We start from the raw sequence: 26,971 nt of genomic DNA, 5'->3' as shown, positions 1-26,971 counted from the left end.
CCCCGCTGCAAAAAACACACATTGCGACATGAAATGATTTTTTATTTTATTACAATTATGTTAACCTTATACTCCAGTTTATACAATTATACAGATAATAGTTGGCTTACAATAAAACATGACCACCAATTGAAGAAACAGTTTTTTTTTATGTCAGAGTTCCACAAACCAGTTACATTGCTTTCAATAAAATCAAAATGGGTTGCACTTTAGTTGAGGGGGAAAAAAAACTACCGTTAGTTTAATGTTAATGCTGTTTGGTTAGATAAGCATGTCATTAAGCCAAGGGTATAAAAATAGCCACATCTCTACATTATATACATTTAATATAATATTCCACTGGTGTTTTTTTTCTATTATATAAATATGCATGACTCTGAAATGCTGAATAAATTTACCAGCAGTTTGTAATGCCACGGAAGCGTATGCTAACAAGTAGCTTTTAGTAGCAGTCAGTGTTATTGTCATGAAATTCAAAATGGCCGACAGTTGCAGAGGATGTCAATTCAGTCATTTGTTCATTTTCGGAAATTCAAAATGGCCGACAGTTGCAGAGCATGTCCATTCAGTCATTCGTTCATTTTCAGAAATTCAAAATGGCCGACAGTTGCAGAGGATGTCAATTCAGTCATTCGTTGATTTTTGGAAATTCAAAATGGCCGACCGTTGCAGAGGATGTCAATTCAGTTATTCGTTCATTTTCGGAAATTCAAAATGGCCGACAGTTGCAGAGGACGTCAATTCAGTCATTCGTTCATTTTCAGAAATTCAAAATGGCCGACAGTTGGAAAGGATGTCAATTCAGTCATTCGTTCATTTTTGGAAATTCAAAATGGCTGGCAGTTGCAGAGGATGTCAATTCAGTCATTCGTTCATTTTCGGAAATTCAAAATGGCCGACAGTTGCAGAGGATGTCAATTCAGTCATTCGTTCATTTTCGGAAATTCAAAATGGCCGACGGTTGCAGAGGATGTCAATTCAGTCATTCGTTCATTTTCGGAAATTCAAAATGGCCGACAGTTGCAGAGGATGTCAATTCAGTCATTCGTTCATTTTCGGAAATTCAAAATGGCCGACGGTTGCAGAGGATGTCAATTCAGTCATTCGTTCATTTTCCGAACCCGATGCTAAGAAATGTAGCCTATGAAATGATGCAGTTTTTCCCCTTGTGCCCTTTCTTTTTCTTGGATTTAGTCCGAAGACCGTAGGGAGGGGGGGATATGCCCCCATGTGGGCTAGCCAAGTCTTCGGTGTAGTAGTGTCTAAATGGTCTCGGTTGCGGGATGGGTTGACCCAGGAAAAAGCCATCGTCCTCAGAGTCGGACGAAGAAGACGAACACGTGGAGCACCAGTCGTCGAAATCCCCACAGAGATCCGTGAACCTACCCGTGGCGGACCCCTGGAGCCTGTAATCGGACACGTTGCCTCCCGGTGGGGGTCCACGGAAGCCCTGGCCTCCCCTCAAACCACCTGTGTTCCGTCTTGGGTCCATTTGGTACCCCGCTTGGACCCTGTCTTTTGGCAAAAGGTTGAGAGCGTTGTCAGAGCGAGACTTGCGGCTGTGGCGCCTCTTGTGGTGGTGGTGATGGCTGCGCCCGGGGCGATTTTCTTCAACCTGGTCCTCAAAGTGAAAAACTTTGCGACGTGTCCGTTCGCTCATCGGGGGCTGTCGCACCTGAAGGTCGCCGTAGCGGTCCAGCACGTCGTCCGAGAACTTCACTTGCTGCTGCCTGGCTTGGGAACGGGACCTTCGAAGGGTGGGGACTCGGGATTTGGGTCTGGCCTCTTCTGGAGGACGCGCAGCCTCTTCTTCCGCCACATTTTCCTCCACTTCCTGCTCGGAGACGAGGCTCTTGAGTGAGTTTGTACTCCTGTGTAACATGGAGGAGTTGAGGGTTCCCATGTTACTCGTCTTTTCGCAGTCTTCTGCGTCAAGCTCGTGGAAACCTTGCACCGAGTAGACCAAGGGTCTGTCTTTACCATCGCCGTCCACGGAGGTCCCTGCAAAAGAGAAGAAGGCATTCAGAGTAACGCCGCCGCAAATCTTGGTTGTTAAACCATCACCAGATGACGGTGCGAGCTGGGTTACTTCTCACCAGTGATATTGGAGAGCGCCAGAGAATCCATGGAGTCTCCGACGTTCAGATCCTTCTTCTTGAAGTCGCCTATGCACTCCAGAGAACCACTGTACCACTGCGATTCGTCCCCCATGCTAGCTCCAGCTCCGTGGTCCAGCTCAAGCTCTTGGATCTTCCTGCTGCTCGCCGGACCCGGGTGGCTACCGTATGCCGAGTCTCCTAGCCCGTCTTGGGACTGGGCCCAGTACATATCCGCTTGGTACTTCTTGCTAGCTAGGCTGCCCCGTTCTTCTGCGCCGCCGCCGCCGGCTTTGAAGGACTCCTGCTTGGTCTTGGTGTCTCTCTCCGCCAGCCAAAAATCGGTGGGTCTGGTGTCCCCGGCTTGTCTGAAGACCCCGTTCTCGCCAAATTTCAAAAGCAATTGAGTCATGTAGTCCTCGTGCTCGGCCCACTCTTCCCCTTGGTCCTCGGGGGCCTCGTCGTCTTCCCCACGCTCCCTCCAGAAATGCTCGTCGGATAGGTTCAGGTGGCCCAGCTTGTCGGCCGTCGCGTCTTCGGGGTTCCCGCTAAATCCGGGAAACTTGTAGTTGACCGATGGCGAGAAAAGTAGCGACTGGCGGCACTGGTCGGCCGATCGGCTGCTCTTGCCCACGCGTACGCTGCGCCGCGATTCGCGGGAACGCGCCGACTGGAAGGCCGAGTCGGAAGAATCGGAGGCCTGCACGTCCTCCCCGAGACTGCAGGCCTTGGAGCAGTAGATGCGGCCCTGGTGCGGTAGGAAAGGGCAGCCAATCAGGGAGCTCTTACACTGGGCGCAGCTGAAACAGCTCTCGGTGGCGTGCCAGTGGAGGCCGTCGTAGGTCATCTGGGCGTTGTCGACACCTGGGAAATATTGGATATGTTCGGTCGGGGCTTGATCGCAAATCGTAGGCCGAGTTATTCAGTCTTACCGATATGTTGCCGGCACGCTTCGCAGTACTCCGCGTACAGAGACTCGAAGCAGCCACAGCAATAGGGTCGTCCGTCCTTCATGATGTAGCGCTGCCCGCCCAGAATTGTCTCGCATTCAAAACAGGCAAAGTGCTTCATGTGCCAATGACGGCCTTCGGCCTCCGTGCACTCGTCGGCGAAAATGATCTGGAAAGCCAATACGTGCAGTCCTTGTAAAATGGTCTTGGTTTCTTTAGTTATTATCCCTGCCTCCCAGAATTTCTGGAGGGACTTGCAAAATTGCGGAGTTTGGCTTTTACCTCATCGCAGGCCGAGCAGCGAGGTTTGAGAAGTTCGGCGTGGTGCCGCCCGCAGTGAATCTTCCCGTTGTGGAAGAAGTAGATCAAATCCACCAGCAGTTCGTTGCACGTGGAGCAGGAAAAGCATGCCGGATGCCAGCACATTCCAGGACCCGATCTGGCCGCAAACACTGCCATCTCTCCGCCATTGACGCTCTCGGTACACTGCAAACGTGGAAGCATAGTTAGTTCTTCTGAAGATCTCATCTGCATATTTATAAGCTCTCGATCTGAGTGCTTTTATTTCAGCTAGAAAGACTACAAGTGCAAGGTCGGAGAAGACCACAATGGATCTTACCAGGCAAATGCCATCTTTTTTTTAATGAATAGTCAGTCATTGCTATTGAATTACCGTATTTTCTGGCATATATGCCATATTTGTCGTTTGAAAAATGATGACTGAATTGAAGGTACAGCTTATATGAGCACAAATTAGACATGCAAGAAAGCCCATAACACAATTTTCCCTTTAATGTAACACATTTGTACTTCTATTAAAACTATGAATATGGTGGTGAAAATTGTGAATCAGGGGTAGGGTTATATGAGAGAAATTGTAAAATTTGATCGATTTTTATTTTTTTATTTTTTTTATTATTTTTTTTTTTAAGGAACTTTTATGAGTAAAGCTTATACCCGCAGGCGGCTAATATGGCAGAAAATACGGTAGATGAAGTTTGCAGGATTCTTTGGAGATCTGATGTGGTACGTACATGCTCACAAATACTGTTGACCCGACTACGAGGCAGCAGTTTTGGCAGGCCCCGCCCCAAGGCTTCCCTTTTTCTCTGGACACTGAACATATGGAGCTCCTTCTTCTCTTCCTCGCTGAGCGACTGGCAGTAACGGATCTGGAAATGAATGAAAACATCTTGAATGACCCCAAAAATTCAGTGAATTTTGACTTCGAACAACGGCAATCCGACTCTTGACCCCAGTTCGCCCTTTCTTGTTCCCCCAACATGCCGTATCTCCACCCACCGACCCTTATTGGCAAGCCGATTTTTACAACAAGCCCTCTCGATCGTTCCCAAAGACTTAACAAGGACCAAAGCGGACTTTTACGCAAACGAGGACCACGGTTTATTGGGAAATAGAGAAGCCAGGGAACAAAAGGAGAGAGCCAGTGGAGTGGGTTGCACCGTGCCTCGCCAGTGGCGGCGGCGGCGGCACATAAAGCTCCTTTCAATTGGCATCCCTCTCCCCCACTGAGACGTCCTTGTAAAAAGCTAACGCTATGACAGGAATCCAAATGACGGCGGCGGTCGTGGCCGGGTCCCGCCAAACATCATAAAAGCATCCAGTCAAACGTTGTATTGTGCCCACACTGCAATCTGTCTACAAGATGGCCTGGCGACAATCTCACTGTGGGATGTCGGCCGGGATGCCAACGGGGGAACTGAAAAACTGCTATACTGCTAGATGTTGCCCATTTTTAAAGTATCGCATATTGGAAACTTGTCCAAAACTATGATGAACTGACTCCGCTGAAAGTGGTTTTTGAATCAGAATCAACCCGTAAGAACACTGAGTCATAACTTGAATTCTAGTTAGGCGTGGCCACTAAAAATCTATACGGAAAAAAAGCCATCTTCAAACACTTGTAGATGACGACAATGAGTTTGAGTTTGATTTATTTAATAAGGGACAGCACATATTATTGAACATATTTATATTCATGTTAATGAATATATATATGTAAATATGTAAGATTGTATCCGAGGGCTCCATCTTTAGTGCCTTGTGCAATTTGAGTGTAAGTGATGTCACACAAGTAGCACAGTTTTAGACAGCGTTGTGATCACAATTTTGTTGGTCTAACAGCCAGGCTTCAAGATGATTGGCCAAGAGGGTCAGAGTTGACTTATGCCAATTGTTATTGAGTTCCAGGTATGAAGAGAGAAGGTTCTTTGGCTAATTTAGCATTCTTTTTGAAGGGAACTACACATTCACCTCTAGAGCCAGCCCTTGTTGACGTGTTGGAATTTTTTGGTTCACAATCTTGCAGTGGAGGAGGAGCTATGTGATGTTCATGTTAATGAACATATAGATGTCAATAGGTAAGATTGTAGCTGAGGGCTAATTTCCATCTTTAGTCCCTTGTGTAGGTTGAAGGTAAACGAGAACCCATATTAGACAAACACACAATTTTAGACAGCGTTGTGACATCAATTTTGTTGGTCTAACAGCCAGGCTTTAAGATGAATGGCCAAGAGGTTCAGAGACGGAAGTTGACATATGCTAATTGCTATTGACTTCTAGGTATGAAGGGAACTACACAGTCACCTCTAGAACCAGCCCTTGTTGATGTGTTGGAATTTTGGTACAAAATCTTGCAGTGGAGGAGGAGCTTTGTGATGCAAGATTTTGTAAACTAAACTGGCATCTGCATATTTAACAGTATTGTCCCAGTTCAGGCAATGTCAATGACATCGTCATTCAAAACAAACTATTCTGCCATCCCGTTTGCGCTACAGTTGCAGTTGATGATGACCGCTTACCTCGTTGTCGTGTGGCGGTAGTTGGTAGAGTAGCTGCTTTATTCTCAACTTTTCTCCTGGACTGTTGACATAGGGAATCTTATCCTCTGGCAGGCAGGAGAAGTACTGCTGGACCTAAAAAAAAATACATATATAATAATCCTCCTAAGTATCCTCTTCCTGAAATACAATGCATAAAAGTAACCTTGATGTAGTGTTGTCTTTTCCCCCCCTGTGATACTCGAGTAATATATTCTCCATAAATCCCCACTAAAAACGTCCACAAGGTTCAACAGGTCAAACCAGGTTCTTGTTGTTCCCTTTTTTAAAACCATCATGAGCTTGTCACTATAGGTACAAGAGAAAGCGGCCTGTCACCGTGGCACTTTGACCTTTGCGGCTGACCATTCGGAGAGTAAACTTTATGACGCGGTGGTCATTACAGCCCACCAGATAAAGAGGTGGGACGTGCTGCTCTTGTGTCTTTGAGGACTTCCTGCAGCTCAGACCGTCTAAAGAGGGAATTCGCAATTTACCGTGACAATCAACCCCAACATTGCCTCCCTAACCCACCGTAAATTATGCACATTTCCACGCCGCTATTACCCTCCCCGGGGGCCGGGGAATGGCCAACTATGTGTTTCTTTACCATAACGATGAGCCGTAAGACACAATTCAAGGCGATGAGTGCAGTAAACACATTACAGTTGACCCACGTATGGCCAAACAAAAGCCCCTACATGTTTGGACTTCTCTCTGGTCCGCGAAGGTCTTCTCGTCTGGGTGCCCACCCCCTTTATTTGCGTGTGGTCGAATGGTAAAATTGGGATGACGTTTGATAGAGGAACTCGGAGAAGAGCGAAAAAACTCCAGCCCGATTTAGGAAATGTGCCACATTAAGTCGGCCGCCCTCCGGGCTTTGACTAACCTCCCTGCTTGCGTCTGTTGAGGAAAAGGCTTGTTAAAATGTTAACCCCCCTCTTCAAAAAAACAAAAAAACAAAATCCCAATCCTGCTAGCAGTAAACCAAGTTCTCCAAACGGATCTCTGATAATCACAAGCAGACTTGACCAGCAAAAACTATTTAGCAGTGAAGCTCGCAAAAATGAAATCGGTCTTGAATTCTATCTACTTTTACGCTTTTTGGTGGTTTTTCATGGTTTTAGGACCCTACATCAGTTGAAAAGTTCCCAAGCAAACCAAGTCTTCCAAACGGATCTCTGATCATCACAAGCAGACTTGACCAGCAAAAACTGATTAGCAGTGAAGCTCGCAAAAATGAAATCAGCCTTGAATTCTATCTACTTTTATGCTTTTTGGTGGTTTTTCATGGTTTTAGGACCCTACAACATCAGTTAAAAAGTTCCCGAGCAAACCAAGTTCTCCAAACGGATCTCTGATAATCCCAAGCAGACTTGACCAGCAAAAACTGAGTAGCAGTGAAGCTCGAAAAACTAAATCGGGCTCGAACTCGATCTACTTTTACGCTTTTTGGTGGTTTAAGTATGATCCAGTTAGAAAACGGCAACGAGACAACGACAGATTTTCCCAAGAACTCACTTGCTCAGGGCGAAGGCCAGGCGGCACCCAGGCATACTCCTCCAGCGCGCATCCGGAGTCGTCGTCCGAAGTGGAACTTCTCTGAAACCCCGACGTCATTTTGCTAACTTTCTGCTCCATGATCAAGTCTCTCTGGCGCCCCCTGCCTTGGAATCCCGCCACCGACGTTGCCACCGTTGCACCTGCCAGGCTCATCAGACGATCTTTTTCAGTAGACCTTGGAAGGAGAAAATTACTTTCGTTACGTCACAGATTTATTTTGACAAAACATTCGATGGCATCTCGGAAAGCTTTTTTTGCATTTCATTCTTTGCTTCAGTACTCGATTGACAGTTTCATTGTCGTCCATTGCAGGACAAAGACTGACATTTTTGGATGGATTCTAACTAGGACCACCTCTGGACATCCCACTCGACTTAATCAGTTTTCAGTTTTGTAATGACGAGGATCTTCCCGTGGCCCAGTTCAAGGTTTTGACAGATTTTTGGATTCGTACCCAACTATTTTCTGCAATCTACCCACTATCGTCTTTACCCCCGTACCATACCCTACTGAGAACTAGCCACCGGCCATGTGTCCTTCTACTTCTCAAGAGAGAACGCCACAAGTGACCCACGCTGACTGGATCAGTTGAGCCTGGGGTCTATCCAAACACCGACCTGACAATGGAACAAGGCCACCATATGGGGAATGTCCACAAGACCAGATTCTCCCCCCTTTTTTTGCTTGTAGCTGTTTGTTTTCCAACCTGCTGCAGCCACCGTCTGATCTGTCCTTTCATCTCGCCAACGGACACAGAAATGGCAGACAGGTGAAGCAAAAAAAAAGGAAAAAAGGCTGGATGGATTAGGACAATGTCACAGAAGGAAAATCTGGAGCGTAGATCAAACACTTTACTCTACGGGGTGGCCTTGCACGCTATTTTTGGAACGCCGGCTAGACTGCCGGCTTGGCAGAAATGAGCAAAAGATCAGGTATGAATCAGTCATTGAAGTTTCTTTTCTGTTTTGCTTGTTATTGAAATGTTCCTGGTATCAAATGTGGAGTGACAATCTTTAAACCTGACCGCATCGAGTTTGAGTTTGATTTATTTAATAGGGGACAGCACATATTAATCAATAATATTTATAACTTGAACATAAATATGCAAATATGTAAGATTGTAGCCGAGGGCTAATTTCCATCTTTAGTCACCTGTAAATGGTTGCCCTATTTTATTGCAAACGCTATTCTCTCATAGTGTAATCTACAATACTAAAGGTATTTTTTAATTACAATCGCAATCAGGGCGGCCACGCGGCTTGATTGGTAAGCCCAGCGGCCTCACAGCTCTGGGGTCCTGGGTTCAAATCCAGCTCGGTCCACCTGTGTGGGGTTTGCATGGTCTCCCTGGGCCTACGCGGGTTTTTTTCTGGGTACTCCCGTTTCCTCCCACATTCCAAAAACATGCATTGTAGGCTGATTGGACACTAAATTTCCCAACCCCAGCTATGATTGGTTGTCCTTTGTCTCCTCGTGCACCGCGATTGGCTGGCCACCGATTCAGGGTGTCCCCCAGTCAGTCGGGATAGGCTCCAGTACCCCCCTGCGACCCTAGTGAGGATAAAACGGCTCAGAAAATCAATGAATGACTGAACAATCGCAACCAAAAGTGAGCATTGTCTTCAATGTAAAAGCAGTCTTTGATTGAGTTTTATTTGGTGCTCACACAAGATGAAAAAAAAATGCATGACCAGTTGCGACCATTCTTCAAAGACCAATAAGCTCTAACTGAGATCAAACGAAAGATCGGCCATCATCCAACAGCCTGGACCCTTGACACCCCAACACCCACATACTTGCCACTCCTTACCAGACCTTGGCAAGGCCACCCAAGGCTAGCGAGAGAGAGAACTATCAAAACCAGACAAAAAAGCCTGAAGATTTGGAATAACATCTAGCAATAGCCGTAAATGTCTGTATTATATATCGATATTTTTTCCCCTGCGACTGTTTTTGAGATTGCAACCCTCCAGATTAGGCATTTCAAAATAACCCTACCTGTGGACTGACATTTGTATCAGTCCTGCCAGTCAAAGGCCATCAGCAGTAGGCTAACCCTGACTGATAAGTGTCAGATACATGTTAGCAAAGCGCTACCAAAAAGGTTTTCAGGTCCTAACATTTTTTCTGTCGGTGGATGAAGCCAAGACGGCAGGATCTTGTAATAATATACTCGATTGAGTTGGATTGTATTGTATTGTATTGTATTGGATAACTTTATTCATCCCGTATTCAGGAAATTTCGTTGTGACAGTAGCAAGAGGGTGAGATATAGGAAATGCATTTTAGACATAAATAGGTAATAAGTACGTTAATAAATATAATAAATACATGAATAAATATAAATAAGCATGTCGCTGAAATATGTATATATATACACATACATACATATGCATACAGACATACACACATATATATATATATACATACACATACACACACATACCTGTATATAAACATATATATATATATACATACATACACATAGATGTACATGTATACATACGGTAGGTCTTAACACTCAGCCGTTTGTTTTGTTAAAGAGCCTGACAGTTGATGGGAGGAAGGATCTGCGGAGTTGAGTTCAAATACGTTTTCTTGCTCATTTGGCTTTGATAACCGCATCGCTATCCTACTTGCCGAGCTAAGGGTTCAAATCTATCTCTAGTGGAGGTCCGCTCTCTGCCGAGACCCGTCCCTGTTGTGTTTCTGCCACTTCTTTGTAGCGCAAAATGTCAAGTCAGGCACCTTGGCTTTATGACACCTCCCATTAATCATCCCCGATGTCCCGAACAATGGTGGCTTTGTTGAGGAATCTGCTAGCGGCTTGTTCCGTCAAGCGCTTATCTCACTTTCCCCCCTTTGGGATCTCAATACATGACACTTATAAAGGCAGATAACCTGTCCTCAAAGAATGTAAGCGAGACAATCCCCTGTTCGCCTCACCTCCATTGACTTGCAAATGAGATCCAAATAAGCCACGGAAAGGCAGACGCCAGATCCGAGCCGGCTAACCAACGCCGGACTGTCCGTGCTTTTCTTCCGGACCTCGGATTGTTTCTTAACAGACGCAAACCTGAATGGCAGGAATGTCTGGCCGGGACTTCAAATGGCAAGACAGGATGTTTGGTGTCTGGCGTTAGTCAAGTTTCTCATACCGGCACATCTGCTGGCATGCTAATTTTTTTCCATTAGTTGTCATTTCCTCTCCCTCGAGTTTTCGACGCTTCCTTGAATGACAGAAGCGGTGAGCCAGCTAACTGGGCCGTGCTCAGGTGGACTTGCCAACCCGCTGACTCATCCCTCGCGTTGCCATTTAAAATGTCCCTCCTCCTCGGCGAACAAGGGGTCTATGTTTTGCGTCGTTAGTTTTTCAACTCCCTCAGACCATCCCCAACGGCCGCACCTCCGTCCCAACCCCCCCTTTGGAAGCCCCGCGCTCCGCCCACGCTAGCCAGACCCCTGCAGCCCTGAATGTTAACAGCCCCTCAACTTTGTATAGGTGCTTGTTAACATGGCTTTGGAAGCTCCAAACTCGCATACTAGCCGATTGATTGGCCTAAAGCGGGCATCGGGAAAAAAATGGGTATTTTAAGTTTTTGATCAAAAAGCTAAATGGGTTCAATCTGGGTAAAATCTTGGCCAATCATCTTAATGCTGATAGACTAACAAATTCCCATCACAACCCTATATATATATATATATATATATATATATATATATAGGACTCAGCATTGAAGTAAATAATAATAATAGCAGAAAAGAATCGCAAAATAGTGAATTTTCGATAAGTGAAGTAGCGTTAATTGAGCGATTTGAATCTGTATTTTCAACCTGCGCAAGATTAAAAAAAAAAGATGAAAATTAGTCCTTGGCTACAATCTTACATATTTACATGAATATGAATATGTTTAGGGTGGCTCGGTGGATGAGTGGTTAGCGCGTCGGCCTCACATTGGAGGTTCTGCGTTCAAATCAAGGCCGGTCCACCTGTGTGGAGTTTGCATGTGCTCCCTACGCCTGCGTGGGTTTTCTCCGGGTACTCCGGTTACCTCCCACATTCCGAAGACATGCATGCTAAGCTAATTTAGCACTTTAAATTGCCCCTAGGTATGACTGTGAATGGTTGTTTGTTTACTTGTGCCCTGCGATTGGCTGGTCACCAATTCAGGGAGTCATCCCCGCCTCATGCCGAAGGCAGCTGGGATAGGCTCCAGCACCCCCCCAAAGTGAGGATAAATGAATGAATGTTCAGTAACATGAATATGTTAATTAATATGTGCTGTCTCTTATTCAATCAAAGTCAAACTCAGGCAGAAATCATGACAATAGCGATTGACGCGGAACAAAACATCCATTCAGCGCTTGGCCGCATCATGTGTTATTTTCCCCGTGTGTCATTTATGACTTTGCGGCCCTCAAATCGCTGGGTGACGAAGCAATAACCGAGTGGCTCCTGGCATTTTGCAGCATTTGGCAACACTCTGAATCCACATCCTCCGAGCTCCAGACACCCGAGCGTTGGCTTAACAAGCTTCCGGAGATCTGCGCCGGAAAACTAAGCGCCCTCTGCTCTCAATCGCTGTCTATGCTCAGCGAGGACGCCCGGCGGACAAGCGCATAAGCCAGCACAGTGTTCTCAGTCAGTTTGAATCCAACTCGCCGTGTTTAATTTGGCTCGGCAATGCAAAAAAAGTTCAACATTTCTGTTTGCCACCAGAGCTTGACCGTGGACAAATCTGCGTTTCTGTCTGACCAGTTGAGTTTGTGAAAACCAAATTGAAAGAGAAGTCCAGCCTGGTGTGTAGCTTAACATTCCAGAATAACAATTCAAAACGGCATGACCACGGGACCAGACAGAGTGTTTGGTCTGAGCCTTTTCGTGGTCAGCGCCCTGTTTTTCCAAGACCAAATGGATGGGAGTGTCAGACCCACCAGAGGGACCACCTGCGTATCGTGGACAGGCCCAATGAAGACACATGCCGCCGTCACTTAGAAGCTTTCAGGGGCTTCGACCTGACCTCCAAAGTTGCTCCACCACTTAAAAAAAAAAAAAACTGGATCGGTTCTTCCCCACCCCCTTAATGATGCTTTTCCTGTTCCCGTGGCCACCGCCAGCGAGACTCGAATCTCCCGAGAGGACACGGCCGTCTAATTTCCCCGCCGTTCTTACCTCGGACGAGGCCGGATCTCCAGAGACGAAAGGGATCTTAGCGGCTGTCTGTCCTAGTTTCTTCTACGATTCCTCCGTTCCATACTCGCTACTCGCTACACGTAATCCTGGAGACTCAGGCCAGTCGCCCGGCACCGTCCTCGCACCGTGTCACCAGGACCGGAGGTGTTGGAGAGGCGTGTGTGGAGGAGCGTGAGCAGATGGGCATGCCTTTCCCTCGTCTCTCCTCTCCTACTTCCCCATATCCAACCCCCGTTAACCTCGGCCCGGCCCCCTTGGCCCCAGAGCAGCCACTCACGGAGGGGCAATGCGGGATGACGCCTGGGCTCAACCCTCCTCTTGTGCTTCAAACTCGGGTCCCTAAATGTCAGTCGATAGAAGGAAGTGCGAAAAAGGTCCTGACACAGCACCTCCTTTCCCCCCCCCCCACACGACCCGCAGTGGGTTCCCTTTAATGCTATATCATTTTAAAGATGAGGGTGTCGCCCACGTGGGGCCCGTAGTTGGGTGGGGTCGGCTCCAGCACCCTTGTGAGGATAAGCGGTTCAGAAAATGAATGAAAAGAAATAGGGAGTTGCTATTTGATTTAGCAGTTGAGTAATCCGGGACAAGTTATCTCGCTAGTTTAAAGGTGTACTTATGTGGGTTTTTTTCCCCATTAGTCAGTGCGAATGGCGGAGCTCGATCGCTAATACGAGAGGAGTACATACTACTTCTCGTTGGCAAGTGGTGGTGCGCTATCCTATTGTGAGGACATTTGTGTGCATCATTTTGGGAATGTTTTGAAGGGAAGACAAAAGCAAACAACCCTCGATACGTTGCATCTGAAAGTCAGGGTGGAGGCGGGGCCAATAGATCCAAGGGAGAAGAAAGGTACCAAAATATCAAACAAAATTACAATTAAGTTTAGTGTAAGGTTAGATTAAACTTATTTTTGAGTGTGTCTGCATCGTCATCCAAGTTCATTTAAATGTGTTTGTTATGTTACGAGCGTGTTGCCGTGCAAAAAGTCTCTCTCCCCTCCGCAAAATCCATCTAATTTTAGTATTATTAAACACATTTTAGTAGTATTAAACCACTAGTTATTTGTTACGTTGTTAATAGATGGCGAATTAGAACAAATAAAAATGTTTTTCCAATCCAATAACCTGTTTTTGATGTTTTTTCAGAGGTTTGGAACAAATTAATTTGTTTTTAGTTCATTTCTATGGGAAAGATTTGAGTTACAGGTAAATCAACATACAAGCTCAGTCCCGGAACGAATCAAGCTCGTATCTCGAGGTACCACTGTATAAAAAAAATTACAGTGTACCAATCTCTTGGTGTATTTTACTGCATCCAGAGGCACTAGGGATGCAGACTTAGCAGATTTAGTAAAGCCTGTGACTGTACATACCTGGCCATCCAGTGAAACTCCCCAGGGAGTTTTCAGCTGACCTCTGCCTCTCCTTCAACTCTGTAGGAATGTCACAACATGAGGCTTTTCCTGTTGCCTCAGAAAACAAAAGTGACCACTTCCAGTCCATCTTTGGACACTCGCACCTTTTTTGGCATCGCGCTTTGTCAATTGCGTCGACCAAAAACATACCCGTCAACCTCTGCCGATAACTGCTCTTATAAATGATTACAAACCCCCCAAAAACCTTACAAACACTGTACGAGTCGTACGGTGTTTGTAAGGTTTTTTGGGGGTTTGTAAAGGGAATCATAATCATTTATAAGGGCAGTTATTGGAAGAGGTTGACAGGTATGCAAAAAGTGTTTTCTTTGGGAAACCAATAGATTTGAAGGCTTGAACTGCGTCAGGATTATAAAAGAAAACAATCTTGGGATTTTGACTAAGTTAGCGGGGTTTGTATTTAACGAGTAAAGGAGCTTTGTTTAAGTTTTAGAAGCTGTTTATTTTTGCGGGGAGGACGCCGGGTCTCGACTTGGCGTCAGCCGCAAAACAAGCGGTGAAAAAAGTTGACGGCTTTGCGTTCAATTGTTAGAATTTAAATGGAGATTGTAAAGTCCCATTCTTCCCGGGTTTTATGTCACTTTTATTTCTTTGCGCAGTGGAGCCCCTCCATTTGAAATTGACATGCCGACGGCAACAAAATGGAGGTAAAGTCTTCCCTCGTTGATCGCAAATTCACTTCTTTGCGATTTTTCAATTATCACGGCCATGTTTGGTCTACATTAACCACAATGTTCGAGGGATTACTAATGTATATTGCCCATAGCTAATGGAATAACATGCTAATAGTCAGATCTGATTGGTAAAAATGGCGGCGCACGTCCTCGCGATACAAAGCCATTGTAGCAGCCAAGGCCAGGCAAGACAAGCTAGCCTTTCACGCCAAACCTCCAAGCTTTTGTCCTTTTCTCAAAGACTCAGCACCCTGCTCCATTAGCACGTCTTTAAGGGGCAGGGCAGCACGGCATCCGTCCTCCAATCACATGCTAAACTCGGAGGAAACAACCACCATGCTAGCCGCTAGTACCTTGACATGCGAGTGTCCCAACATACGAGAAATTCTGAGCAAATTTTTGCCCTGATTTACGAGACTGTTTTTTCCAGAGGGTGGGAAAGGATTCATTTGTATTTAGTTCTTTTTATATCGGAAAAAATGTATTTGAGATACGAGTGAATTGGGTCTAGGAACGCATTAAGCTCGTATCTCAAGGTATTTTTAATACGGAGTCTGACAAGGTACCTTTTTAAGTCATTAAAGTTCTGTTAGGACAAAGAAAACATAGGATTGGACAGATTATGACTAGGTTATCGATTTTGACTACTTGGACATCAATATTAAAGGTGAGAACGAGTCAAGATTTATGATATTTGTCTTCTTTAAATCTGCAAGTACGAATGAATCGATGAATTGAAAAATGAGAACTGCAGCAATTAGTGAATGTCTCATTAAAAATGTAATAATATTTTTAATTTAAATCACTTTTTTCAGCATACATTGTGAGGCTCATTATTTTTTGCGTCTTGATCTTCTGGTAGGACCACAAGATGTAAACTATGTACGGTGTACCTAGACTGTAAACGTATACTGGAATTGCAGCTCCACAGTAATGTATCAATCGTTGTGGAGGACAAAGAAGATCCATACAATAGCCGTGAGTATTGTTATATTATTATATACTATATTGTATGTTTGCTTTCCTGCAATGTTTGTGTTTAGCTATAGTTTTTTTGTTGTTGCTTCAATGGTAACCATCAAACTTCATGCTAGCCATTAGCTGCTGTTTCAATGGTGTATTTTGACCCCAAATCTGCTTGTTGTGCATAAATAACTAGAAATTAAAATGGAAGATGAGGCAAAACTGCGTTCCAGGTTATATTTCCTCCCAAGCGCAACATTTCCAACCAAGTTTTACGGTCCGGAATTGCACCCCCAGATCAAATCCTCTTGACGGCCACTTAGTCCGAGCCCCGGTTTCCACATCTAGCGTCCACGGAGCACTCCGATTGTCACGCTAAGCTACGTCGCCATTGTCAGAGGTGCGGACACAGTTCAAGGTTCACCTCAGACCGTTGAATCATATAAAGTCAGGCATCCCTGACCCGTGACCTCTTGAGAGCACCAGATGACCAATAAATACACGGCCTGCGGGCTTTACGGCCTTTTTCCCCGGTCATAGCCACAAAATGACCTGAACGCCACCTCACACCTGGTCTGCACCTTCTCACTAGCGTTAAAAAAACTCCAAAAGCTAGCGGCCAGCTAGCCAACGACCAGCATGCCCCGACAATGACAGGACCAAAGGAAACGATGACCATCGCCCGGCGATAAAACCGCATTCTTATCCGGTCCAAACACATCCCGGACGGCAAAATCCCAGAGACGGAACCGCGACAAGAGTTCAAGCCTAACATTCAGAGGAACCCAATGAAAGTCCCCGACCCGTGTCGTAAATCCGGGCCGGCGGAGGGGCAAAGGGAAGGTCAGTCTTTAACGGGCTTTCATTGAAGAAGCACGCCGAAGAATGCCTTCTGGCTTGTGTGCCAGGCCGCCACCTTCTAGAAAAAGTAGCCATTCTCCGGGTTTAAATGAGGCCGCCACGGGTATTAGCAGGACACAGGCCCCGACAAAAGCCACGGTTATAAAGGCCCGTAAAGGACCATCGCGCTACTGTAACAACAATTCTTTTTACGCCTCGGAAGAGGGAGGAAAAGGTCAACTGCCGTGAGTGGCCGGCCGGCCGGCGTCTTGATATTGACTTAGCTGCTTTGCGGCCGGCAAACTCGGGTCAGACTGGAGGCTCGTTAGCCCCGTAACCCCGGCGTAACCCCGTCTTTTACTGTTTCACTGCGACGCGTCGCACGCGGCTGATTCCTCCATTCCCGCTAACTTTTTTTGAGTGAGGTGGATTCGTTAGAACTCTGGATAAATAACGTTATTGTTTTTCTCGGGAAAGTGTCTCCCAGGGGGAAGACTTAACTTACATAGTGTGGAGAAAAGATTTTAGTTTTGCGCTGCCGCAATAATGAATGGAGAGTCAAAACATGGCCATTTTTTTAGGCCCAGTGGATAGTCAGGATTGGACTGTAAATACGTTTTTTGGGAGAATTGATTGGCGAGAAAATGTAAGATCCTAATTATTACTTGATGCTGTTGAATCAACTGATTTGCTCTCCAACAAACGAAATTAAGAAAGATAACTCCATTCAGCTGTCAGGCTCTTTAACAAAACAAATGGCTGAGTGTTAAGACCTACCGTATACATGCATGTACATCTATGTGTATTTATGTATATATGTTCTTATATATATGTGTGTATGTATGCATATATATATATATATATATATATATATATATATATATATGTATATGTATATATATATATGTGTATATGTATATGTATATATATATATGTGTATATGTATATGTATATATATATATATGTATATGTATATATATATATATGTGTATATATATATAGGTGTGTATGTATGCATGTTTTTAGGTCAAAAATCATCTTGCAAAATCTAAAAATATATAAAAATATTTTCTGTTTTCTACTTTGATATGGAACATAAAGAAAAATTTGGTTTCCTTTTGAAATTGATTAAGAGATTTTCCCTTACTAAGAAAAAAAGCTCAAATAAACATTGTTTTAGATCTATAAAAAAACGGAATATTCAGGGCTTTAAATCCAGTTCTTTTAATCCATTTATAAATTAAAAAAATCTAAATATTATATCTAAAATGGTCCGGCCCACGTGAAATCAAGTTGACGTTAAACCGGCCCGCGAACCAATCCGAGTCTGACACCCCTGCTATAACTCAACAAAAGCCCGTGGCCGTCTGCCGGCTCTGAAACCGCGCACCCGCGTTGACAAAAACGCGGGATGAGCCAAGGGGGGAACCCTGTCATGTGTGGTCTCCCCGGAAAAGTGTGGAGATGTTCACGATCAGCAGCAAGTAGTTTGTACGTAGTTGAAGAAAAGTCAAGTCGTCGCACATCTGGCACACGGCGACCAATCACACCCCGGGCGGAGTCAAGACATCATCGGGACGCATGTTTTTTTTTTTTTAGTGCGGGGAATCCAACGAGGGTCCGTAACAGTTAAGGGTTTCTCAGTCGGGATCCCACTAATGATTAACATTCCTGGAGAAAGCGCTTGCTCGTTTTTTTTTTTTTTGGTTTTTAAGTGTTCTAATTAAGCACATGCTTCAGTGCCGCTGCACACAGGGAAGGAAACGGACTTTGGTTCAAACCCGACTTGCTTGCCCTCATCGTCAATTACGTTGACAGAAACATCGTGTGGAGACGGAAGTAAGGACGGGGAAAACAAAGCTCGATTCGGGTGGTGTTCTGTCCAATTTTTACTGATGGGAAAAGGCTGTAAGGGAGCCGTGGTTAAAACGGAAGGCAAGTGCCAAAATGTACGTATTTGCGGTGCCATCTCAACGTAGCAGGAGTCTGGAGCCCATCCAAGTGGATTTGGGGGGCTAAAGGCAGGCTAGATAGACACCAGGCTGACCATGTTTACAACATTTTCCATCACAAAGCTGCAAAAATGAGTTAAAAATAATTTCCAACAAATCAACAAGAGCTGGCTCTAGAGGCGACTGTGCAATTCTCTTCCATTTAGCCAATTACCTTAGCTGTTGTGCCTGGAAGCACCTACCAATTTGCAGTTTGTTTTGCATGTCGTGTTTTTATGCACATATAAGCCGTACCCCTCGATTCTGTCGTCTTTTTTTTTTTTTCGTCAAAAACGGCTTATATGCCAGTAAATATGGTGTGTATATATTAACATGATGTTTTTTGGCATGTCATGTTTTTATGTGCATATAAGCCATACCCTCAATTCAGTCATCATTTTTTTGTCCGACAAAAGCGGCTTATATGCAAGTAAATACGGTATATATATATGCTAATTAACATGATGGGTTTTGGTATTTTATGTTTTTATGCGCATATAAGCCGTACCATTGATTCACTCATCATTTTTTTTTTGTCTGACAAAAGCGGCTTACATGCGAGTAAATACGGTACATATATATGCTCATTAACATGTTTTTTGGCATGTCATGTTTTTATGCGCATATAAGCCATACCCTCGATTCAGTCTTTTTTGTCCGACAAAAAAAGGCTTATATGCGAGTAAATACGCTATATATATGTTCATTAACATGAATATGAATATGTTCATTAATATGTTCTGTCCCTGATTTAATAAATCAAACTCAAACTCAATTAGGAACTCTTACGCTTCTGTTTATGTCAAATGAATTGTAAGAATAAAACAATTCACGACCCCGAAGAAATATGACCCGAGCCTTTGGATCTTTACCGAGATCTGGTTTCAAGTTCTCACGAGACCTTCTGTAATCTTCCAGCCGTGAGGTCATTAATGTCTTTCTGTGTGTGTGTGTGTGTGTGTGTGTGTGTGTTTGTTAGATGCGGAAATGGAAAAACGGACACAACTGACTGTCTTATCATTCTTCTAGTAGAAAAGATAGCAAGCCCACTGGGCACTCCATCAAAGTCTGTTATTTTGGGGGAGCCCACCATTGGAGGTCAATCGTCGTTCACTTTTGGGGTCACGTCATGGCGACTTTCCAATAGTCGAGCTCCATTTATTGCCGGGAACGAGTTTGAAAAATGGTGGACTGTGACTGTAAATCAAACAAATGCACATGGAAGTGGTGAGCCGTTGTTTGTTTTTCCTGGGGAAGGCCGGCCCATCGCGGGAAGACGTCGCGTGCGGAGCAAACACAAAGAGTGCCGCTTTGAAAGCAAACGGCTGACTTGGTCACACTGACCGCATGTCCGGGCAAACGCAGTCAGATGCCCTGCCCACATTCTACAAAAAGTGCTCCAAAGATTTAAAAAAAAAAAACGGAATTGGAATTAGGCGGTCCGGCAGAGCAATTTAAGGGTCTAATTAGTTAGCCTAAAATGCATGTTTTTGGAATGTGGGAGGAAACTAGAGTCCCCAAAGAAAACCTACAAAATGAATTAAAAAAAATTAAAAATCACCTAATAGTATTATTGTTAATGCTCTTTTAAAAACGTTTTTACTTTTTTGGCTAACCAGAAAATATTAATATTTTGAGTGATTTGCGTGTCCGCCTCGCAGTTCTGAGTCGCGGGTTCGATTCCCCCCCCCAAAAATCACCTAATAGTATTATTGTTAATGCAGTTTTTTAATTACTTTTTTGGCTAACCGGAAAAATATGAATAATTTAAGTGGTTAGCTTGTCCGCCTCAGAGTTCTGGGGCCGCGGGTTCGATCCCCCAAATAAAAAAATCACATAATAGTATTATTGTTAATGATGTTTTTTTTTTTTTACTTCTTTACTTTTTTGGCTAACCGGAAAAATATTAATCATTTCAGTAGTTAGCGTGTCCGCCTCACAGTTCTGGAGTCGTGGGTTCGATCCCAAGTCTGGGCCTTTCTGCGTGGAGTTTGAATGCTCTCCCTGGGTTTGTGTGGGTTTTTTCTGGGTACTCCAGTTTCTTCCCACATTCCAAAAACATGCATGCTAGGCTAGGCTAGCTGGTTGAAGATTAAATTGCCCAAACTTCATGCAATGTTATGAGACAATTGTGTAAATCATTCTCAATGTATATTTTTTTGTCAATCAATGACATTTTACTGTTTTTAATACTTGATGTGATGTGGAAAAGAAGTATACTGAAAATTATGATTAATATTTCATTTGTATATCTTAAGAAAACATTGCTTTGTGTTGCTCTGTGCTATTTTGAGCGCACGTTTATTTTGGCAAAGCGCTCTTTTGTTGCACAAGATAAGAAGTATTACTAAATTATTGTGGGCTTAAAAAAGAGACGTCACTTTGTTGTCGGTCCACGATTAAGCCCCGCCGACCTTTTCCCCTCCCTTATCGCCCCCGGCCCGGTGACTCCACCCCTGCCACGACGCCACCGCCAGCCGCTTAGGGGATCGAGGGGAAAGAAAAGCCCACCGGAAGGGCTCGGGACCACACTGTTTGGCTCCCAGTCTTTTGCATATTTTCAGGACGGGGGTCCGGAAGGCTTTGACCCAATCCCCTGTTGTGCCAAGATTTTTTTTTTTTGGGGTGGTGGGGGATACAGTATTTGTTTAACTCCTCACGTTTGTTGAGAAAAGACTTTCAAAGAAATAATTCAAATTTTTACCTTTCAGCCCCAAAATACAGGTTAAAACAACTTTAAAAAAAAAAATTCTAAGTAAACCGGCGACCTTAAATACAACAAATATATGTATTATTTGTGAAAAGGCGTCTTTAGTAAATGTTTATTTTGCGGGATGGCGGCCAGTCCAGTTTTTAAGCCACAGATCTAAAACAATGTTTATTTGAGCTTTTTTTCTTAGTAAGGGTAAATCTCTTTTAATCATTATGTTCCACATTAAAGTGGAAAACAGAAAATATTCTTATATATTTTGAGATTTTACAAAATGATTTTTGAACTAAAAACACAAAGAAAAAAATGCATTGAAATTTTTCAATTATTGATTTAAAAGGGGGCAAATCAGGAAATGTAATATACATCTATACTCTTCATTTGAATTTGATCCTAAAACAGAAAGTCGGCACACATGATTTACTTTCCCGGGCCACACAAAATGATGCGGCGGACCACATTTGGCCCCCGGGCCGCCACTTTGACACCTGTGCCTTATATACTAACAGTTCATCGTATCGGCCATTATGATGGACAGTAGTTTCAGTTGTGTTAAAGTAGACAAACTCGACGGCGATAAACGTTCCTAACATTATTGCGCGTTAGCCAATTGGCTGCTAGGGCTAAAGCACTAAAAACTTTTACTCGGCAACGACTCAAGTTTGGCACGTGGCGGAAAAAAGCCGGCGTCTGACCGCGGCCGGCCCGCAACGGAGCCGCCAGGCCGGAGTCCTCCAAGCCACTGACCGCGGATTAGACTGCCTTTAAGTTTCAGTTCTTCCAAAAGAACCCCGCTGGTTTGAATTCCACCTGCTCCGAACCCAAAAATGTAAACACTACGTGGCTTATACCTTTAATGTGAATGTTTATGTTCTCTGAAATGTTGATAGGGTGTTAATGAGGATTATTTTCCCCAAAATAGTAGTAAAAAATTCTGTCAGTCTATTAATGTTCTTTTTTTAGGAAGCCGTTCATAACTCAAAACTCAAAAAAACACCCTCAAAACGCTCACGTTCGTATGTAAAAGTTGGATAGAGGACACCCATTCATTCATTTTCTGAATCGCTTATCCTCACAAGGGTCGTAGGGGGTGCTGGAGCCTATCCTAGCTGACTTCAGGCACCTGGCAAGGAACATCCTGAACCATCGGCCATGCCAATCGCAGGGCAAAATGACACAAACAACCAATCATAGCTAGGGTTTGGCAATTTAGAGTTTTCAAGTAGCTAGCTTAGCCTAGCATGCATGTTTTTGGGAAGTGGGTGGAAACCAGAGTACTTGGAGAAAACCCACACAAGTTTGGAAGAACATGCAAACTCCATACCACGAGGGCCCACCTGGGATCGAGCCCAGAACTGTGAGGCCGACAAGCTAACCACTCAAATGATTAATATTTTTGCGGTTAGCCAAAAAGTAAAAAAAAAATCGCATTAACAATAATATTATTGGGTGATTTTTTTTTTTAATTAGCATTAACAATAATGCTATTAGGTGATTTTTTTTTTTCTGGGATCGAACCCGCGACCCCAGAACTGTGAGCCCAACATGCTAACCACTCAAATGATTCATATTTTTCCAGTTAGCCAAAAAAGTAATTAAAAAATAGCATTAGCAATAATACTATTAGCTGATTTTTTTTAAAATTTTATTTTGTAGGTTTTCTCTGGGTACTCCGGTTTCCTTCCACATTCCAAAAAAACATGCATTTTAGGCCGATTGGACACTAAATTGCCCCTAGGTGTGAGTATAAAAGTGAAAGGTTGTTTGTCTCCTCGTGCCCTGCGATTGGCTGGCCACCTGCCTCATGCCCAAAGTCCACTGAGATAGGCTCCAGCACCCCCCGTGACCCTAGTGAGGATAAACAGTTCAGAAAATGAATGAATTGGAATCTCCAGCCCTCCTGACACCACTTTGAGAAGCATCATTTTCTACTTTAGCACTCAGCTTCTGCTCTCTTGCACCCCTCGAACACTTGCTCACAGGCCGGAGGTATAAATGGCTGCCCCAATGTTTGTCTTGAAAGCAATTTATGGGTACACGGGACCGCTCTGCCAGTCCACGGACCCTGGCTCGGCGTCCAATCTCAAGCCAAACACACGCCGGCGTGTTTACATCTGCCGTTGTTTGCGCGAATTTGCCGTCCAAGCGTGGAAGCCGCCTTCCTTACAAGGCGCTGCGACTAAAAGCAGACCTACCAGCTTCGCCCCAGATCCTCAACGCTAACACGTCCTTAGCCACACGTGCTAAACATTTATCCGACAAGCCTTCTAAACATCACCGCACCAAATGTTCTCTCCCCCGATAACCGCGTACAGCGTTACGTCAACTTTGTTGGAGACGCGGGCTTTTTTTTGTCTTAATTCGCGGGCAATAATTTGAAATACGAGCGCCAGATGCTGGCAGGGAACTTCAGAACGCGTCGCGGTTTGGCAGACGAGGGAATAATTCTTCCCAAAAGAGGCTGAGTGCTCAACTCAAGTTGTTTATTGACTTTTCCCGGTTGAAGTTTATCGGAAAATAAAACAAAAGGAGAATGACGTGTTGTCCAGACATGCAAACATCTCTGACAAAAGTCCACAAAACTCCACGGCTAGGCTAATAGGCTAATAATAATTAGCCTTCAGTTACAATCTTACATATATTCATATGCAGTCGTACCTCTACTTACGAATGCCTCTCGGTATTAAATTTTCAGGTCACAAAATCCCTCTGAATGTAAATGCATTTCCTGTATCCGTTAGTCACTAGCGAGCATCGCTACGCTAATTGAAGCAAAAGGAAGCATTAAAAGTGACGACTCCTTGGCATGGCCTTTTTGTACTAAAAAGCAATTTGAAGAGACTTTTTTAAAATCTGTATTTAATGCCGAGTTTCTTTGAATACATTATTTTAAGTTTTTTAGATGTGTCCGTAAGCTAACGTTAGCTTCTTCCTTACTGTACTGTACTACTGCACGAATAGAACAAGTTTTTGCATGCTTGTTATTCATTTAATTACATTAACAAATAATGTTCTTATTTTTTTTTTTCATTTTTTGACTGTTTCTTACATCTTTCTTACAAAATTTAAAGGGTTGAGTTGGTAGTTTTTTGAGGACCAGGGAACGGATTACAGACTTTACATATAAAGTACTGCTCTGCTTACGAAATATTGAAGTAGAGGTATGACTGTATATGTTCATTAATATATGTTCTCTCTTATTAGATAAATGAAACTCAATAAGTCTAACATTAATTGCAGCATTCTATTTCTTCATATTTTCCTTACTAGGCAAAATAACGCTTATTTTTGGAAAATAGGTCGCGGATTTGCAATGCAAACTAGCTTAACTATTACATTCATTTTTCCTATAAAGACTACATATGGCTACAATAGTTAGCATTATTGAGTTTGGTTCATTTATATATTAATGAACAAAAATATATTCATGTTGATGAACATTAATATGTGGATATGTAGCCGATGGCTAATTTCCATCTTTACTTTAACATTCTTTAATTTTTTTATCGTACAATAACATTAAAATCTGAGGAATTTGAAGTGACGTGTTTGTCTTCAGCCTGTCAAGAATATGGTTTATTTTTAAAGTAGTGTGGCAGTTTAGAAATGTTTTTTGCGAACTATAGGTCACTTTGTTTCTATTAATGGACCCTTTAATTCCCTCGGTGCTACTTTGGCTCTATAAATATCTTTTTAAAAGTATCCACAGCCACATTCATTCTAATTTGGGAAAATAGTTTGATGCTAAGTGTACTGCAAATTGGGTGCTAAATACAAGCTCTAGTCTCGTGTGTTTTTTATTAGGGTTGCTGATAGTTCAAGACAACCTCCCACGTGTGACCACTAGGGGACACCATCCCCTCGTTCCTACGTTTTCTTCCTCCTTTGTACGTTTGTTCACATTTTTGTCGGGAACTGGCACGAAGAGAAAAAAAAAAAAATGGAAATGTCTCCAAAAAGCGAAACAATGCGTTCCATAATCACGCTCCGCTTATTAAAGAAAACTTCCACTCCTACCTCGGATAACCCCCAAAACAAACACCTCGTCCCGGGCCCCCGAGAGTCCTGGGGCCCGATGACATCATCAACCCGTGACCATGGCAACCGAGCTTGCTGGACTTTTTGCTATGTGTGCTGCTTTAATGAGGTTTACCGCACTCTTCATTACAAAAAAAGTTTTTTTTTTTTTTGTCAACATTCTTTGTGGGTGACGCGAGAGCAGAATTTTGTTGGATTAGAAACCCGGCAGTTTTTTCGGGGCACCTGCACGGTCCGATGACAGCCAATGAAAACAGGAGATTGCTCACTTTTGATTGACACTGTTGACAATGTGTTTATTATTATGATGAAAATGGCAATTTATTAGTAAGATTTTTTTTTTATATGGCGGTGGGAATTGGACCATTTTTGGACAGGCGAGTCACATGATTTCATAGAACCAATCAGGTCAGGTTATTCATAAAATAAGTCATAATATTTGTATTTAAATACAGTTCTAATGAATGCAGTGTCATATTTAGTCAAGAATCCTATTGGCCACTTGAATATTTATAGAATATGTTGCAATACTCGAACTAAATTGCTTTATTTATTCCTTTATTTCTGTTAACAGAAGAATAAGCGGGGGAAGGTAGGTTGGACAGGGATGTGGTAGGGCAGTTTTAGTATTTCAAATCAATATTTATGTTTATTAATTTCAATTTTCACGCATTATATTTTTTTATTGTTTAACTGTTGGTGGATATCAATTAAATTTTAAATTAGCGAATAAAGACAAATACTTTATATATACACTTAAAATACATGACTTTCTTAATGATGATTCATTAGAAAAAAAACTGAGAATTTGATTCAATTATTTTGATGATTAACTCTTTCAGTTCCATTTTCAACAGTAGACAAAGAATTAAAATGCACTTATCACTATTTGACGTCCAATCCATTTGAACTGGGAAACTGCTAACCCTCCCAGTCCCACTGAATTGGACTTCTAACCCATCAATGGCACCCAAAATGTAAAAAAATCAACCCTTGAGCACATATTTTACATTCCCAAAAAGTCCACCGGCCCATTTTATAAAATCCCAAACTGAACGACACAACTAACTCCCTAACTAACTAACTAACTAACTCACCCACTCAACTAGCCTCTTTTTTAACGCTCACCCACCCAGATCAGCGCTCAAAACCCGTCGGAGCAGTTGTCACCCAAGTGACAGGCGACAGCTGAGTCCATACATCTGGAGCTCCGTCCGTGGGGGCATTCGTGAGCGGGGGTCCGCCAGTTCCAATCCACCCAATTCGCCCCCCTTCCCCTCCCAACTCATTTTCCTTCCCCGAAGCGCACACAAAGTAAAACGCGTCTCCTCCTAACTAACCCGCACTTTTCAAAAAATTGCGCCATTGTCTCTTTCACACAAAAACAGCATTTTTTTCCAAAGTCAACTCACCCGAGTAGCGATCAGCGGCGACAAACACGAGTATCCCAGGTCGATATTCCCGCAAAGCGATCCACGCCGCGTCTCATGAGAGTGCGATGACAAAGTGTCCCATCCAAAAAACAAAACAAAAAAGTGGTTGGTTTAGAGAGGAGAAGCCCCATCCGGACCCTCCAAGACCGATGGCGCTGTCACAACATCTCCCGCACTCGAGCGACACACGCTGCCTTACACACACACTGAGCCAATGCGTTGACATTCGGACCGAGAGAGA

The 26,971-nt window shown here is 43.6% G+C and overlaps 2 protein-coding genes across 5 annotated transcripts in view; one reads left to right on the top strand and one right to left on the bottom strand.

The window, feature by feature from the left end:
• LOC144071100 (uncharacterized) overlaps window positions 1-26,971 on the top strand; it is a 43,184-nt gene that overhangs the window by 15,327 nt on the left and 886 nt on the right. Inside the window, exons 10-11 of one of the 3 annotated variants that reach the window (XR_013299550.1) lie at window positions 7,762-8,381; window positions 15,618-15,733. Coding sequence is in view for 1 of the 3 variants with exons in the window: in XM_077595918.1 (XP_077452044.1) it covers window positions 15,618-15,632 (15 nt within the window). In the remaining 2 variants the exon portion in view is untranslated. Of the gene's footprint in view, window positions 1-7,761; window positions 8,382-15,617; window positions 15,884-26,971 lie in introns of those variants that run through there. The other 2 variants (XR_013299549.1, XM_077595918.1) reach the window with 2 other exon arrangements.
• Window positions 34-26,971, bottom strand: prickle1a (prickle homolog 1a). Of its 2 annotated transcripts, none has more exons than XM_077595915.1 (8): window positions 26,710-26,971; window positions 7,408-7,624; window positions 5,869-5,982; window positions 4,081-4,218; window positions 3,329-3,532; window positions 3,029-3,215; window positions 2,097-2,960; window positions 34-2,001 (listed from the first exon to the last, which is right to left on the bottom strand). In XM_077595915.1, the coding sequence occupies exons 2-8, from the start codon at window positions 7,600-7,602 to the stop codon at window positions 1,142-1,144; spliced, it is 2,562 nt and encodes an 853-aa protein (XP_077452041.1). In that variant the 5' UTR covers window positions 7,603-7,624; window positions 26,710-26,971; the 3' UTR covers window positions 34-1,141. The 2 variants fall into 2 exon arrangements, with proteins under 2 accessions (XP_077452041.1, XP_077452042.1); XM_077595916.1 differs by lacking the exon at window positions 26,710-26,971 and adding an exon at window positions 12,623-12,846.

This window comes from Stigmatopora argus, chromosome 3, assembly GCF_051989625.1.
Source record: "Stigmatopora argus isolate UIUO_Sarg chromosome 3, RoL_Sarg_1.0, whole genome shotgun sequence".
In the NCBI taxonomy this organism is placed as follows: domain Eukaryota; kingdom Metazoa; phylum Chordata; class Actinopteri; order Syngnathiformes; family Syngnathidae; genus Stigmatopora; species Stigmatopora argus.
The sequence above is the reverse complement of the archived record's forward strand: the minus strand, read 5'-3'. Positions and strand labels throughout refer to the sequence as shown.

What these genes read in the sequence shown, in the direction of transcription:
- prickle1a (XM_077595915.1), bottom strand. Translation starts at nt 7,602, where the DNA reads ATGAGCCTGGCAGGTGCAACGGTGGCAACGTCGGTGGCGGGATTCCAA. An exon ending in CTGGCCTTCGCCCTGAGCAA is followed by an intron (nt 5,983 to 7,407) that starts GTGAGTTCTTGG and finishes ATTTTTTTTTAG; the next exon opens with GTCCAGCAGTACTTCTCCTG. An exon ending in AGCGTGCCGGCAACATATCG is followed by an intron (nt 2,961 to 3,028) that starts GTAAGACTGAAT and finishes AATATTTCCCAG; the next exon opens with GTGTCGACAACGCCCAGATG.